The sequence below is a fragment of the Cydia splendana genome, chromosome 13 (assembly GCF_910591565.1).
Source record: "Cydia splendana chromosome 13, ilCydSple1.2, whole genome shotgun sequence".
NCBI lineage: Eukaryota > Metazoa > Arthropoda > Insecta > Lepidoptera > Tortricidae > Cydia > Cydia splendana.
In genome coordinates, this window is record NC_085972.1 from 13,389,141 (window position 1) to 13,406,828 (window position 17,688).

Consider the following 17,688-nt stretch of genomic DNA (forward strand, 5'->3'; position numbering starts at 1 on the left):
AAATAAATAAAATGTTTTCCTGTACCTACCGAAAATATATAATGATATTTCGGGTTATTCCCACTAGTTACCACCAAGTTGTTACCAGTGGTAACTGAGATTTTTTTCCACCAGTCCTCTGTTACCACCAACTTACGCTAGTGGTAACTATATAGTGGGAATTAATATTATCTTAAATTTACCCTATTATTTTATAATAATAGGGTAAATATCGTCTATTACTGGCCACTTTATACTAAAATGACTAAAATAAGAATTCTAAAAGTAAACCGTATAAAATTAGTTCTGAAAATTTAGGTACGTACAGTCAGCCAAGAAAGTGGTTTACCACTTTTCGACTCTTATCATCTGATTGATAGAGTCGAAAAGTGGTAGACCACTTCTTGACTGACCGTACTTGGATTGTTTGAATAGGGCTTGCACATGGCCACGGCTCACCCACTTGCCCAAGTTCGTAGAGTGCCCGAGGGTCTGAGTGCGCTCCTCGCGCACTGTACGCGACGAGTTTGAGGAAACGGATGAGCCTCGCCTCGCCCTCGTTTCCTTCGTACCCTAGTGACTAGTGCCAAGCGAAGTTTTTAAATAAAAAAATCGAGTATTAGTGCAATTTTTATTGAGGTTGTCAAACTTAATTTATCAGAGACAAAGCTATCCTTAATTATTTAAGGTAAACTAGATTTAAGTAAGTTCTTATAATTCTTAATCAATTAATATTGTATGAATATGCCATTTCCTTGCTTTAAGAATTTGTATGGCTTTGCCCTATTCCTGCCTCGCACAGGTTGGAACATAACTTTATCAGGTGGAAACTCTGATGTTCCTGTAGTTTCCAACAGTATGTCAAGACAAGTCAACAACTTTGTCATTTGTGTGGTAAGACTGGGTTTACCCTCAGAGCCCCAGTCGCTGTTGATAATCCGCTCAATATCTCTAATGTCGTCATCAATGCCTGCATGATGTGTCCCATTCCAGAATAATGTTAATGAGAAAATAGGAGCTGATTTAGGGTAATCACTCTTTAGCACAACTAAAGCTATCAACTTTGCCGACTGCCTTGTAATAATGGCTCTGTACAGCATATCATTGCTGTTCACTAGACCTTCGGATATTAAGAATGCTGTAGATGGGGCTTGACTATATTCAGGCCAGCCTACAGATTGCCACTGTGTGAGAGAACCAGATAACCTCACAGGGCTTCCTTTTGCTGGAACTATCTTTCCAGACTCCAATTCCTGCAACTCTTTCATAAGTGCTACTCTCGATTTCAACCGTTTCTTCAAGGTAAGTATAAAATGTTCAACAGTAGACACACTGAGGCTTGGACAAGGTTGAATAACTTTGTTTGTTTTTTTCTCATCATCAACAACTAAAGCCATGAAATCTAAGCCACACATCCTCTGGGCCCAGATGTATGGGCGACCCACTTCTGAAATGAAATGGTGGAAATCTTCAGACACTCCAGCAGCCTTTAGCAAAAATGATGTAGCAGGGTGAGGTGAATCATGTCCACCATCTCCAGGATACAACTCATTGAGTATACAGTGACCGTTCAGCACATCAGCAGCAGACACTCCAGATACAGGTTTTGGCAGAGACACTGTAAACTTAACAACCACAATTTTTAAGTGCAGAAGATAAGAGAACACTAAATTCAAAGCTGTACTAGCCTGCACTTTGACAGAAACTTGCACATGTAAAGGATGCTTTTTCAAAACTTCTTTCTTCTTGGCTTCAGTTTTCTCTTCTTTGGAAACTTTGGCAGTTCTGTGATGGCGTTTCTTTTTTTCTCTCTGTTCATCATCATTATTTTCTTGATCAGAATCCGAGTCATTTGACAGAACTAAGCTATTATCAGAATTTTTCTCCTGGTTTAACCTTCTGGCTTCATCCTCATCACCAGAAATTCCTGTAATATAAAAAAAACATTACATTTGACGTTCCACTAATGAGACTTACATTATGTAGTTCAATGTTTTCATCGATACTCACCAACAGTTACAGTTTTCACTCCAAGTGCATCAGAATAAGCACAAGCATTAGCATAGAGCAAAAACAAAGGCGGGGGAAGAAGAGCTGCTGCTCGAGATTCATCTCTCTTCTCATCAAGGCGAAGGGCCATGCACTCTTGGAGAGGTTTTGTAGCTTTCAAGACATCATTAAGGTGAGGACCCAGGGCGTCCAAGCGGGATCGGGCAGCTGCTATAGCAGCCCCAACACGCTCCTTTGATGCCACCAGCTCATTGCAGGCTCCAGCTAACTCTCTGCGCTGTCGCAGCTCCCACTCCAGTCTAGCCAGTTGTAATTGATGCTCATCTTTTTTAGTGACTTCCTGCAAGATAAACACCACTATGTTTATATTTGTTAACATACTCTTCACACTTCTAACAAATTGTTGGCATCATTATAGTGTTTGTATATGTGCCATATGGTACAAAGAAAAAATCTTTCCAACATCATAATTTTATTTATTTATTTATTTAAACTTTATTGCACAAAACATAAAAATAATGTACAAATGGCAAACTTAATGCCTAATAGCATTCTCTACCAGTCAATTTTCGGCATTATATATTATTTTCTTTTATAAACTACAATTTTACAAGCCTAAACACCAGTTAAAATTTTAACTTGGGGTCAAGTCAGGGGTGCGAAACTCCTCCCTTTGGACAAACTCAACTCGGCTCCGTTCGGCTCAGCATTGCTCCAAGCAATTATTAGGGTTGACACAACTTGACATCCCTTTGCGTACATAACCACAGATACGATAATGGCATGAATTTTGACAACGCTAAATAGCCGAAAGGGATAGCATTAGAGATGCAACGGATAGTTGTTTGTCAGGCCGAATATCGGTATCCGGCCGCCGAATATTCGGTCCGCGGAACTATACCTTCATTTCGGTTTTTCAGGTGTGCATTGTGCAGGTTTGACCTGTTCCTACTGAACATTCGCGTGGACTCATTTCTTGGTTCGAAATGATTGCGCATGTCAGTGGAATGTTTAAATTGTCTTAAATTAATAAAAGAGTACGATTATGACCGTGATTGTTTCTTAAATCCAATTTGTTTACTCTGAAATCAAGCAATGTTACTATCCGGTATCCGGCCGGATAGTAGATAGCATGATTCGACCCTGAACCCCTGTCTAACATCGGTTCTGTAGGAAGTTTCCTTTCTGTACAGTAGTACTATTCTTTATTCTGTAGTTAGGTGTCCTTTATTATGATAGAAAATACTTACAGGTCTAGAAACCTCAGATGGTGCCTCCTTGTAGAAATCGTCAATAGGCACAAGTTCAATTTCTTCATCTTTTGATTTAAACTGCAAACATTTTGTTACTTCTTTGTTGAGATGGTCGGCTTCATACAGCAAGTTTTGTAACTGCAAGTGTGTGGAGTCCACCTGTTGCTTCACTTTGTGGAGGGAGTCGCGACCAGCTCTAGTACGTACTTTCTCCAATCTGTTCAGTTTCTTCAGTGCTACAAGCATTAGCGATGCCTCCACCCTTTTTGAGTTAATTTTTTCCTTAGCCTATAAGAATTAAAGAGAAAATATTGTTAAACTTTGAAGAAGCTATTGAAATTATTCAATAAATATCCAAACACGTACCTCGTCAGAGCTTTTTTCTTTTAGTTCTGCTATATCAGAAAATAGCTGCCGAATATCTTGGCATATTTTTTTAAACAGATTAGCGTCCTTATCGGCGGGGCGTGATAGAGCCTCAGCTTCTTCGAAATCTACAACACGCTGCAAAAAATATGAAATCATTTTTTAAAAACACTACTATATTTCACTCGTAAGCGTCCTTATCGGCGGGGCGTGATAGAGCCTCAGCTTCTTCGAAATCTACAACACGCTGCAAAAAATATGAAATCATTTTTTAAACACTACTATATTTCACTCGTAAAGTATCTCCCTCGTAATCAACTAACCTTATACACATCACCTGGCGATTGTTTGGAGCTATCGGTAGAAACAGATGTGTTTAATTTCCGACGTTTTTTAACAGAAACTTCATCTTTGCCCATTTTACAAAGGAAGGAATAGCCAAACTAAATAAACAGTTATTTAGAGCGCAAATGCCGCTCGCATCACACTTTTACAAATAAGTAAAAGTAAAGCAAAGCAAAGCAAGCCGCCGTATCGTGTCACCTGTCAATAGTGTCAATGTCAGAGACAAGCGGGTTCCTCTTTTTATTTTCCCTCTGCCTCCATAGACATTTATGTTATTCCTTTCTTTGCACTTGGTGCAAATGCCCTTTGCTGTTATAAGACGCGTGTAGAGGTGGTGTAGAGGGTCTACCGCGAACCTCGAGTTTTGCAAATTGTGGACATTTTTCTCTTTTACTCCAATTATGGCGTAGTTAGCGTAAAAGAGAAAGATGCGTGTGCTAAATAAAGTGACGTCTATCGGTCGATAATATCTATAACTACTCGCCACTAGAGGGCGCTGATCTCAAAAACAATAAACTCCAAATCTTGCTTAAAGAGGGCGCAACAAAAACGTTGATCAAATGTTGATTAATATTAAATTAAATACCAAGCATATACCAAGAGAGAGAGAGCTACCCGCCATTAAAGAGCGCTAATCTCAATTACATGATTCTTTCAAATTCTCTTTGCTATAACCCGAGGCGATAACTATAGTAATTAGTGGAAGGTTTAGTATAGGGTAAATGCAGAATTTTGTAGGCATTGGTAGGGATGGGTTGGTAGGTTCTAGAGTCAGGGAGAGTGGGAGCGACTTTTCAGTTTTGCATTATGTATTTGTATATTTACGTTATGCCGGCTGTACACTCTCGGCGAGACACCCCGAGACAGGCCGAGAGCGAGTGTGTACAGACTGCTCTCGTCTTGTCTCGTCTCGGTCTTCCTTGTCTCGTCTCGCCGTTCCGCGATTGCGGTCGGTTTTTTGCTGCCGCGAGGGCAGCGAGGCAGAGCAAGTAAGTACACACTCATTGTTAAAACAGAGATTTGTGTAACTACCCGACATAAATCTATGAACAAATTGGGGGTAGACGTCACAAATGCAAATTACCACCACACGTATGTTAAATATTATTATCAATAATAACCCGGTGTGTTTCTGTAAAGACGCGTTTTGGTGATCAGCCGTTAAAATGTGGTCCAACAAGACTGAATTGCAGTTTTTAGAATTATACCAAATGGAAACAGTCCTATGGAACCCAAAAGACGTGAAACATAAAGATAAGAAATATATCTACGATGCTTGGGTCCGAATAAGTGACCTAATTGATTTGGGTTCTTTTGCGGTGCATAGTAACCATCCACCAGCATAGTAATTTTTTTTTAAATGATATACGCCTAAATCATAATAGTAGCTAGCAGCACAGAGGCAAATCGCAGCAACAGTTTCTATGTCCATCGTGGCGGGCATCCGTGGTTTAAATGATACAACGAGTGTGTACATGGTGTGCTCTCGTCGACAGGACGGTTACCGTGAAAATCGAAAATCGTCAATTGCGGGCATTTTTCTCTGTCACTCTAATTACGCCTTCATTGGAGTAAAAGAGAAAGATCCCCGCAATTTGCGAATTTCTGTTTTCGCGGTAGCCCCTCAGCTTCTCGCCCGAGACTCTCGGCGAGAGGCTCTCGCCGAGCGTGTACAGCCGGCATTACGTATTACTTGGTATTACTTATGTGTATATTTAAATTTTAAAGTTTTTTTATTTCTCATTCTAAGCTGTTATATTTACTGAAAATAATTTGGTCAAAAGCGTATGTGCCACATGAAGATTGTAATTTTAAATCAAAATCACTCCGCTCGTGATTCTATTACTGAATCTCACTTAATCGGGACCAAAATCAGCACTCTCAGTAAAAACTAACTTTGCTCGCTGTTTTATTTAGATTTAGATATTTATTCTCATAATATGAAATTACATTATAAATTATGCTAGACTAATCTACATGACATACCACACTTACACTTCATTACACACACTTTTCACAGTTGCACATACTTTTCATTTCTTACTATCAAATGGCCGCATTAACGTAATTCTAGCTGAACACACAGATGATGGCTATGAAGTAGGTACATCATGTATTACCCAAGTATTACCGCATCACGCATCGACAGCGTGCAACACGTGACGTCACACACAAGTTCACTGTATACAAACCGGCCCGCCCGTGCCTACAGCGTGGAACGTTTATCGTCGAATCGTCGCGCTCCGCGATGCCGATAATAAGAACAAACTCACATCCATTTCACTTCAATAAACAAACCAAACTGCCCATAAATAGCTTTGTTTGCAGCCAGTTCGATTAGTAGCGTTAAATTATTCCGATAAACTACTCAAGTCAAGATGTCTGAGAAGAAAGAACTTCGTATAGTGACTTATATGTGCCCCACGCACCCGGTGCAACTTTACGAGTTGATTTTGGAGTTGCTGGAGAAGGCGTTGAACTGCTACACAACTTTGCAGTATGAAAGCCGGAGTCCCGGGCCTTTCCCGGACCGCCCGGATCCTTTCAGTACCAATAGAGTGGATTTAGGTGAGTGTTATTTAATATAGGCAGGCGTGGCTCACTCCGCGATTTCGTCGCTTTGCTACAGGTAGCTAAAAGTACATCCGTTCGGCCCCAATTTTGGGGTTTGCCATAAGCCGCGCGTGGCGCTGTCGCCACCTAGCGGCCATATCTGTGCTGATCGTAACAGACGCGTTTTGTTAGAGAGTGAGTCTTCTGTACCTAGTACTATTATTTATTCTGTGATATAGGTAGTAGGTAATCAAGTAACCTACCCTCATTTTTATTGTACATATATATGTCTGCAATGTTTAGGCAAGTTAATAGAAAAAGTTTACATAAGAAAACGAACATACCGTCATTGATGTGCTTGTAAATTTCGACACGTGCTCATTTTTTTTAATCTGAAATGAAACCCCGAAACCGATCTTAAATTTTGACATGCACAGCGCATAGCGGAATCTACAAGTGCATCAACGAATTTGACTCTATGGCGTACACATTAAGGTTCTAAATTAATAACCCTTTGTTCCGGTTGTGTTTGTTCCAGTTTACCTTCAATATTTACTTAGGTACCTAGTTGTAGAAACGTACTTATCCTGTAGTATTCGTGTACTTAATATTATGTACTTACATTATTTTCTATTACGGTACGGCGATATAAAAGTGATCGTGCTATACCGATTAACCGATGCAGGCGACGGCCCAGCGCAGTTTTGTAGCGACCAATGTACAGTCAGCAGCAGAAGTTGCTAAGCGGGCCAGGTGTTCAAAATGATCTTGATGCGACTTATTGTTAAGAGAATAAGAGCGTGTCAAGGTAATTTCGAACACCTCGCGCGCTTAGCAACTTCTGCTGCTGACTGTAGCATGAGTGTAGCATGAGGAGCACGCATGAGCTTGAAATTTATAAAAACATACCTACAAAAGCGGAGAGCGCACTCATACTGGCTGGTATTTTCCATACATTGGACAACCTCAGTTCGTGAGTCTTAGGGGCAAATAATTAGGATTTATCTATCTTAATGCTTTTATTAATATAATTCAACTTCAAACAAATAATAATATTGTAGATACATGTACTTACACTATTGTAGGTACTTACTACGCCAGTCCCACATCAATTTATGAGTCAGACCCTAGCTGACGCGTGTGATTGATCATAGCGTTCATGACGGCGGCGGCGTACATGCGGCTCCGGGAGACGGACGCGTCGGCGGTGCAGCTCCTGCCCGTCACGCCCGTGTTCGCGCACCAGATGAACGTCGAGAACAAGCCCGGCTACTTCTCCGACGTCATCATACACCGCGACAAGAAGTAAGTCACTGGACACAGTGCCACTGATGGTACCTAGGTACGTCACGCCCGTGTTCGTGTATCCAATGCATGTTAAGAACAAGTCTAGTTATTTTTTCAACGCCTTGCATTATTCATGCATACCCCACGACAAGAAGTAAGTCACTAGCATATTTACCAATACCCCCGGTGCTCCTTGTTCTCGTACCAGGTGAACATTCAACGCGACAATAAAGTAAGTTGCGTATATGCTGATTGATCATACTTAATTGTACATTGAGGTATATAATACCCCAGTGTACCCACTTGTAACAATAAGGACTCTAGCTGTAAATATCTAAGAAGACCGGTCAGCTGTACAGGAGAGTCGCCACCTTCATATAAACTTGTACGAAAAGTGCAAACCATACCTACTTATTTGCTGACTGTATCGATGAAAACATTATCTATATTACATATGCGCATACTCAGCTTTAACTCGGGAGCTTTTAATAAAGCAGGTAGGTATATCTTAATTACCAAATTTCTAAATCTAATTCATATCTGAGTTAGTGATCATACATTCTCACAATAACTAGAAAAAAGACAGTAAGAACAATGGCGCTATTTATTTATATAATACGTATAGCCACTATCATTGATCTTACTAACCATCATCCATCATGCATTGATCTTGTATGTACCAACAATACTGCATGATAAATAAGATAAATATATAGGAACGTTTGTTTTGTCATCAATTCCTTCATCATTAACAAATGAATGATCCTCTACAGATTGTTGCTTTTATACTTGTTAGCAGTAGTATTAGGTAATGAGAGGGATACATATTATGGCATTATATCCGCTCCAGGCGCTACCGATTTAGAGGGGCCGCAACTGACTGACTGACTCTACCTCTTTAGGCACTCTACATCGATACTAAGGCCAGATGGCACGTTAGTTTTTACATTGTATAATGTAAATAAAATGCCTTTACCTGATCATTTACACAATGACGTATAATAAATTTACTCATAATGTATTTCATAAGATCTACAAAAGCATCTAGTGATTCATTTTCCTCCCAAGTAGCATGGAAGTGTCGGCAACATCAATATAGCAGCCAATTAAGAACTTAGAGTGATTTAAGGGACGTATAAGAGTGTCAGAAAAGATTTAAGCTGTATAAAAGGTACTTTACAGACATTATACAGCTCAAGCTGTATAAAATCATTATAAAGGATTCTGCGGAAGCATGGGGTGCTTTATCAGAATATAAAAAATCTACTATAAAACTAAAAGTGTTGTGAGAGACTACAAGCTAATTCTATCGTAAAAGCTGTATACAGGCTGTATTGTAGAAACACTTGGCACTTTTAGCTGTACAAAAGTATCTGTCAACTCCGTTTTAAAACATTAAGTGTTGTGAAACACTACAAGCTAATTTTATCGTAAAAGCTGTATACAGGCTGTATTGTAGTATCACTTGGCACTTGCAGCTGTACAAATGTATCTGTCAACCCCGTTTTAAAGCTATTTCTTATGGCGTAATCTTACTCTCCTATAAGAATAGTAGTTGTATAACTTCTGTCTGTAAGGGTATTATAAAACCAAATGAATAAATGGCAGCTATAGTACAGCTTTTTTCTGTATTACTGATAGAGTCGCTTATAACAATCTTTTGGCGTAATTTTACACTCGTATAAGTATAGTAGTGTAATGATTTCTGAAAATAAGTGTATTATAAAACTAAAGGAATATATGACAGTTACAGTCTTCTTCTTCCTCGCGTTATCCCGGCATTTCGCCACGGCTCATGAGAGCCTGGGGTCCGCTTGACAACTAATCCCATGATTTGACGTAGGCACTAGTTTTAGTTTTTTAGTTTTTACGAATGTTTTTAATTAATGACAGTTACAGTACAGGTTTTTTATTTGTTATACGGATCTCTAAAGAGAATTATAACTTATGTACGGAGAACCGAAATACAGCCAAACGAATACGAATATTCTATTATAAAGCTGTTTTAATTACAAAAGCTGTAAAAGACACTCCATTTATTACACAGCACAGCTACTAAGATTATAATGCTCTCCAACTATCCTGTAGGCTGTTTAAAAATTGTCGCCATTTTACAATAAAAAAAAAAACGTATTTGTAAATATAATTAAAGAAATACTTGCAAATATTTAGCAGACTAACGCCGTGTTATGATTACCAGCTAAAATAAATTGTTTAGCCTTAGAATTAATATTTATAAATATTTTTGATACTCTAACCTTAAAAACAAACAGTAACTTTACCGATTTTTGATATTTTCCTTATGGTTTCTCTTTGTTATTTTGCAGGCGCGTAAATATTTTGCCAGAAAAGATACACAGGTTCACAATAAATAATAATCCGCACATACCAATAATGTAAAATTCCATTCAAGTCCTGTATAATATTTACTTTTACTTTTACCATCCACTATAACACTTTATTGTCGCCATTACTATATTACGAATGAACAAGATTAAGACATTTTAGTTTCTTAAATGATTATTATTCTCTTGTAATTCTTTCTTATAACTCATTTAAAACTTATATTCTTATATCGTACTTATAAGAGATTATCTGTAGTGTTAAGGTTTCCTGTTACACCGAAATATAGCTGTAATGCAGCTATTATGCAGCTTATGTATTGCTTATACAGCTACTCTACAGCTCTAATAACGCCAAAGGCTGTATAATTTGGGCCCTTTTTTTACTTATAAGGGCTGTATAAGCGCTTATACAGCCTTTGTACAGTCTAACTGTACAGCTTATAGTATACAAATAAACTTTAATACAGCTTATATACAGCTTGCAATGCTACTTGGGCTACTACCTACTAGGTAAGTGGTTAATTCAGACGCAGTTATGAATAAACTCGTGTGCGGAAGTTTGTAAAGTAGATGAAGGTACACCAATAGCATAAATCTAGTTATGAGAGCATATATATATATATATATATATATATATATACCTACCCACATTGGTTTCAAAGATAATAAATAAATTTAGCCTTGACTGATGTTATCACATTCCTAGCAAGGTCGTCGCTATTGCATGATGTACCAACTCAGAGGGCGTTGCACGGTACAATCCTTATAACAGCGGACATCTTTAATGTAGGTTAGGTATTCCATCACCCACCTCCACAGTTTCATATTTCATCAATTAATTACTGGAATCTACATCGTGAATTAACTCTTTGCAATCTTCCGGGCATTGTCGACACCAAAAACAAATAGATAAGTTAAATGTTATCAGCCCGTGTCATTGGCTCCTGATAAAGATTGCTTCTATTATTCCACAATTCACTCGTCGACTACCTAATACAGTGTTATCACACGCCGCGCTAGCGTCGCTAGTGATTTTGTGGTTATTTGCAGAGCGCACAACGTAAATACGCTGCTGGACCTGCGCGGGTGCACCTTCGCGTACAGCAACGAGGACTCTCTCAGCGGCAGCAAACTCGTGCTTAAGACTCTTAAAGGAAAAGGAGAGAATGCCTCTTTTTTCGGATCATTACTAAGTATATTACACACTCATTCATAAAAATAACTACTACCCATTCGCTTCAAGTTGGCCGTCGGCGACCGTTACACGATTACGTGACAGGTACAATTACTAGTACGTCTAGTACTGCCGACAAAAAATAACTTCGTACTTTATTTTTAATGCTTATCTTATTTAATAATTTTGTGATTGTATAAAATGTACTTAAGACAGAAAAGTAGCTGTAAAGCTGTGGTAGCCGAGTGGCTAAGGCGTCAAGGGGGTGGGGCGGGGAAGCGGGCCGGGGGGTAACGGCCAACATAAAGGGAACGGGTAGTAAGTATAAACTTTAGAAATAATTAATGTAAAAGAAACACTCATACTCATATAGTTGTAATACTTACTCATTTCAGGATCTGGGTCACATTTGGCATCAGCCCAAATGGTGTTAACGAAGCAAGCTGAATGGGCCGCCGTTGATTCAACAACTCTGCTCTACTCCAAAAAGTTCATGCATGATGGTGGGAAGGACATCATAACTCTGGAGACCTTGGGACGTCTGCCACCCTACCCCATAGTAGTCAATGTGCAACTTCCAGGTAACAGTAATCATTTCTAGATTAATTAAATGTATTTACTATGTTTCTCTGCATAAGAGACCTGTCATTGCCTTACACATCATAAAAAAATCCTATATTTTCATAGAGGTACAATAATATAGAGATGAAACGGGGGAGGGGCCAAACGACCGAACGAGATGCACTTATGGAACTTTCAGTAGGAGTAGCAGAGAAAGCGGTATTATTGTTTGTCCTTGTCACAGTCCCACTTTTTGTTTGTTCCCCACCTTTTTATTAGTATGGAGAATGGTGGGCAACGAATTCATCACAGTGTCGCATTTGCGTATGTTTTGTCCCTCACGGAGGCACGCGTATATAGTATACCACTTCTATACGATCCTACCTTCTATGTATATTCTACATAACCAAATATGTACTAGTTATTGAAAATATAAATAGTAATAGTACTGTAGATATGTGTCCTAATTTAACGTGTAAAACAAATGCATATTGATTATATTTCAGTTATTTATTCCAAAGCTGCAGCCCAAGCCCACTGCGGCGTACAACAACACTATAAGGTAAACGTACTGGTGCTCGACGCGGTCCCAGTACATGTCATATTGAAACGTAAGTCATTGTCAATAGAGGTGACAGCAAGGTGTCATCTATTGGGCATTAGCATGTCGAGCACTAGTACGTTTACCTTTTACCACTACACGTTTTTAAAATTCTAATCGTATTGAGATGTTTCTCCTCGCAGCAGCAACGTGCATTACTCAGCAATAATGCACGTTTAAAAGTAGGTACCTTTACGTAGGTCTGCCTAACGTTAACGTCGATTGGAGCGTACCTCGCCGTGGGCTTGAACAAGGTGCTAGCAAGATTAGTCGAAATTGTCATGGCCTATGGATTACACCATAATGCGACTTTAAATTCCAGATCATATCAAAAATGCTATAACCGACGCTTTGCTGACTTTGCCACAAACACTTCCGTGGAAAGACAGATTCGCCAAGTTTGGCGTCATAAAGTTCTCGGCCAACAGCGATGGCGCCTACGATGGGGCGGCTGCACAGGTGCGGGCCATCCCGAGCGAAAAACTCAACGTTCGGTATTATTAGAGTCATTAGAGTACTCCTAGTCATTTCTTTAATTTACGTTCTTTATATTCTCTATGTGGATTACACACCTAAACAGTCATAGGTGATTAATCAAAAATGCCATTCTCAGTAATAAATACTATTTTATATTTTTTCAATAAAATGATTATGTTCAACTTGAATTATTTATTTTCCCTTTGCTTTCCAATAGTTACACTTAGGGATACTAGCTTTTTTTTCTTGCCTGATTGAAGCAGGACACCACGAGGTATTTTAAAAGTCGCCAATGGTAAAGGTCCTTCCTTTTTCGGTTTCAAAAAATGTTTAGTGCGGTATTTCCCTTTCTGAAATAATTGAGGTACTTTAAACTATTTATACCGTATACAGGTCCAACACACCACAGCTGGGGTGAAATACATATTTAAAAAATGAAGTGAATAAAGTATGTGCATGACCAAATATTTATATGTACTTATGTACAGTCACCTACGACGATGCACGCAAAAATAACTTAGTTTCTTATTTGCAGAGATATAAGTATGTCCTTGTGTATGGTCAGCTGCAGAGAGGGGGAACCCCCATTGCATAGAAATTTGTTTGCAGGGGGGAGGGGGGTCACCTGCATCTGCAGCTGACTGTATATGATATATGTATTTTTGTGCTTGTGTTTGTTATGTATATCAAGATAGTACAATCCATAAAGACGCACCCCACTCTGCTCAAATTACCATGGAATAAAAAGGAGCTATACCTCGATTTTTTTTAGGATTAGAAAAAAAGTATACACGACGTGTCTGAAAATATGTAACAATTATATAGCAAGGACATATATTTACATTCTTTTGGTTTCATAAGTAGGTAATAGTTACTATTTTTTTAAAGCCATTTTGTAATAAAAAGACATGTCAAAGATTGTCTGCACTTTTTCTAATGCTAAAAAAACGAGGTATAGGCAATGCTTTATAGATCATAGAATTATTTATATTGTTGCAGCTGTTGGAGGTGACTGTACTAATTGTACTTACACAATGATGATGTCATTTGTTTAGCTCACTTTTTCCCCTCCAGCTTTGGAGGATCAGCCTGTAACATTCAGCGTAAATATTAAAGTAATAAATCAACAACTGTACATAATTTAACACTAATTACCTCTTGACTATCAACAATAATTTAGACAAAAACTAATGGTATTACTCGAAGGACAAATTAAACTACAAGTAACAAATAAATACTGTCAATAATTATTGACCAATAATCTACATTCTACGACAATAATTAATTGTGAACTAAACAATGCCTCCTCCGTTGATCTGGTCAATCTCTTCCTGAGAGAGGGGTTTTCTTCTGTAGCGTGCCGGAAGGTCAATGTCAGGAATAGCACTGGTGCTCATTTGTGGTGCTCCTGCCGGCCTGAAGGCGCAAGACTGTAACAAAAGACTTTTTTAATTTTTGCAGTCAGTTTGAATAGTTTTTGCACATCCTTTTTTATAAAGTGACATGTAGTTTACTAGAATTTACTATAAACATTGCCAAACAGTGATAATGATATCAGTAAATAGGCTTTGGAGTTTTCCTAGCATGGTAAGACTAAAGTGAGCTATGAAATCTATATCAACATTTAAATGAAAGTAATTCAATTCAATTCAATTTCAATTCAATATTTTTATTTCGAATAAAAAAATCCATATTATTGTTAGTACAAGGCTCAACAACCCTTATAAATCTATGTTAGTGATAAAAAGAACATAAAAACAAACAAAAATAATTATGTACAACTAAAAGCGGCGTGGTGCGGCGACCGGCAGCGCGTGCAGCCGCACCCAGCACGTTTAGAATATTGTTTGGGCTGTGGCGAAGACGGTCGACTAATAGTAATACTCATCGGATGGTAAGTATCCGGAGCCACCACTGTACACTAACAATTTTGAGGTTTTCAGGTAGATAAACAAATATAGTTTGTCAAAGGACTGTCTCATTTCAAACATAGACAGAGAGAATCATACTATCTTTGTCTTACACTAGTACTAGCACCCAAAAGAAAAGGATTATTGTTTATTGTTTATTATTTAAGTTGACAATTGTACCTTAACAGCTAAAGCCACAGCGGCACAAATTGGGAGGGATGACTCTGACAAGGATGACTAGGTATAGTTTTTTTGTTCTTATTTACTGACAAATTTGGTTTGACCAACTTTAATTATACATCACACAGTCAAAATAGGTTATTGTAAAAGTACCTTTAACAGTTATAGACAAAATCAAGAACAAGACGTATTATGAAATACATGGCTCATATTATGCAGAATTGTTTTAAAATATACATCCACCCGTTTACACATTGTTATCAAGCATGTATTTTATATTATTTGGGTCAATATGAAAATCAAATTAGTCAAAGGAAATGTATGAAAAATTATATGCCAAAAATAAATTTCTCGGAAGTAAAGAATCAGATAGGTTAACATACATAAGCTAGGTGTAGTTCCTAAAGTTCAGGTAGCACGAATCATGTATGATAACTTAGAAAGTAGCAGTTAATAATGAACGTACCGCAGAAGGTGCAGGAGCTCCCGCAGGCGCCGCGGCCGCCGCGGGTGCAGCACCCGATCCCGAGTGTCCCAAACCTCCTTTACGGAACTTTATTACCGGCACACGCAAGAGAGCTGGAGACAACCGCACCATATTGCTTTTAAAGTAGTCTTGGATTAGGAGAGTAGATTAAACTCGTGATAAAGTAATTTGTAGTGTTATGTTACCCAATGAAATTTGACTTATGTGACGTTTGAATTTAGGAATGACATTGACAGATATTGCTTTTGACAGAAGAACGTTCAAAAAGTTAGAATTAACATGTCCAAATAACAATAAAAATAATACGGAAAAGGGTTATCTGTAGATTGACTAGCAGTGTTAGAGTCTGTGCGGAAAGAGAAGAGTCGTGGCAGGGCTATAACCGCGAAAATCGAAGTTCGTAAATTGCGGGCATTTTTCTCTGTCACTCTAATTACGCCTTCATTGGAGTAAAAGAGAAAGATCCCCGCAATTTGCGAATTTCGGTTTTCGCGGTAGCCACTCAGAAACGGGAACTAACATTTTAAATTTTATATGGCAATCAAACCTTTGACACCTGTCTTGTAAAAAGTAAACAAACTTCTGTCATTGTATATTTTTATTAACAAAAACCGCAAGTTTTATGTATAAAATATTTTCAAAACACAATAAAACCCTACATAAAACCACATGGAAAATTATATTTAACATTGTTCGGTTTTGTCAGCGGGAAGAAAACGGCTAAAAGCCGACTATCGACTTACAAAAAGTCGCGGAACGTGTTTCCGCTATTCACGGGTTTTGATGTTGTATTTAATATTAAATAATTACCTATTTAATAAGCTCCCTAAGTAACTTGTCTCCGGTACATAATCGGTAAGTATATTCATTCAAAATATATTAATTTTCATAAATATGCAGGTCACTCATGATCTTTAAAATAACTGACAAATAGTCTTGATACTTGCCATTTTATGCATATTTATATGTAAAAAAAGGATTGTGTAAAAGTACCTACGGTATCTCGAATAAAAGACCGCTAAGTAGGTGATATAATGCAAGAATTCGTAGTCTACGTGCCGGATTCAAGCACATCCAGTTCAGATGAAGATAGTTCTATGAGTGTCCCTGGTTGTTCTGAAGCTAGCTCAAACATAAGTGACATTGAATATTTTAATTCAGACTTCGATTACAAAGAATAAAACTATTTCTAATAAAATATTTCTTTATTTGTAAGTTCGTTTACTAGGTTCTGAATAAAACTTTTTCTAATAAAATATTTTTTTTTTTTGTAAGTTCATTTACTAGGTTCTGTTAGTTATGAAATTATATTTCATATTTAGCAGTGACTTTTCGGCGAAGTAAAATATCGTGAGATGAGAGAACCGGACATATCCCAATAAGGCCTACCTACTTATGCACTATTTTTATTCATATTCATATTTATTATTAATAATGTACACATACATTACAAGTCAAGTTTACAATGGGTGAAATATATCCCAGATAGTAAAATTACAGTTCTATTGCCCAATATCTACCCGATCTACCCGGTTTTGTATTAAAATAACTGTTGGACTGCACAGATTAGGCAGTACATAAATGAGACTATCTTGTTTGGTACTAAAATTACAGTTGTATTGGGCAGATTCTTAACTAGTTTTAGCAGTTTTGTCAATCGCACTGTCACTTTAGTATCTGAGACATAAAAACAAGATTGTGTTTTAAAAAGAAAACTAGTGCCTGCGCTAAATCAGAGGATTGAGTTGACGAGCCGACACCACCACCAGGCTCCGTTTAGTAAGCCGTGGTAAAAAACGTGGTTTATTGTCGTACTATAATCACGTGACCAGTGTTGTCAGCATAGCAAAAACCATAAAATAGCACTGGCGCGCCATCAAATCCCACGACTCTTCTCTTTCCGCACAGACTCTAGCAGAGAAATTTATGTACATATGCCCAATAACTACAATAAGCCCTGTCCATATTTTACTAAACTTGAAAACTGAACTGCTACAGACACTATTTGTAACTGAATGTTCCTAATAAAACGGAGGCTCCCAACCTTTTATAACCTCTAGCCGCCCAGAGACCTATAAAAAGGTCTTACGTTCCATTCTAATTTGAACTTTGTGTTGACAAAATAAAATTTCATTTTGCTTGACAAGGTTTGACGTATGG

The 17,688-nt window shown here is 37.9% G+C and overlaps 3 protein-coding genes across 5 annotated transcripts; 1 reads left to right on the forward strand and 2 right to left on the reverse strand.

The window, feature by feature from the left end:
- Positions 1–596: 596 nt before the first annotated feature.
- LOC134796133 (THO complex subunit 5 homolog) lies at positions 597–4,121 on the reverse strand. 2 transcript variants are annotated; one of them, XM_063768104.1, is made up of 5 exons: positions 3,932–4,121; positions 3,609–3,746; positions 3,240–3,530; positions 1,990–2,329; positions 597–1,906 (listed from the first exon to the last, which is right to left on the reverse strand). In XM_063768104.1, the coding sequence occupies exons 1-5, from the start codon at positions 4,025–4,027 to the stop codon at positions 708–710; spliced, it is 2,064 nt and encodes a 687-aa protein (XP_063624174.1). In that variant the 5' UTR covers positions 4,028–4,121; the 3' UTR covers positions 597–707. The 2 variants fall into 2 exon arrangements, with proteins under 2 accessions (XP_063624174.1, XP_063624175.1); XM_063768105.1 differs by having other exon boundaries at positions 3,609–3,855; positions 3,932–4,091.
- A 2,014-nt stretch (positions 4,122–6,135) lies between these two features.
- Positions 6,136–13,139, forward strand: LOC134796134 (uncharacterized). Its single transcript, XM_063768106.1, has 5 exons — positions 6,136–6,521; positions 7,661–7,811; positions 11,189–11,331; positions 11,708–11,893; positions 12,797–13,139. The coding sequence occupies exons 1-5, from the start codon at positions 6,332–6,334 to the stop codon at positions 12,976–12,978; spliced, it is 852 nt and encodes a 283-aa protein (XP_063624176.1). The 5' UTR covers positions 6,136–6,331; the 3' UTR covers positions 12,979–13,139.
- LOC134796135 (uncharacterized) lies at positions 13,081–15,738 on the reverse strand. 2 transcript variants are annotated; one of them, XM_063768107.1, is made up of 4 exons: positions 15,508–15,735; positions 14,250–14,381; positions 13,983–14,040; positions 13,081–13,301 (listed from the first exon to the last, which is right to left on the reverse strand). In XM_063768107.1, the coding sequence occupies exons 1-3, from the start codon at positions 15,637–15,639 to the stop codon at positions 14,008–14,010; spliced, it is 297 nt and encodes a 98-aa protein (XP_063624177.1). In that variant the 5' UTR covers positions 15,640–15,735; the 3' UTR covers positions 13,081–13,301; positions 13,983–14,007. The 2 variants fall into 2 exon arrangements, with proteins under 2 accessions (XP_063624177.1, XP_063624178.1); XM_063768108.1 differs by lacking the exon at positions 13,983–14,040 and having other exon boundaries at positions 15,508–15,738.
- Between the last annotated feature and the right edge of the window lie 1,950 nt (positions 15,739–17,688).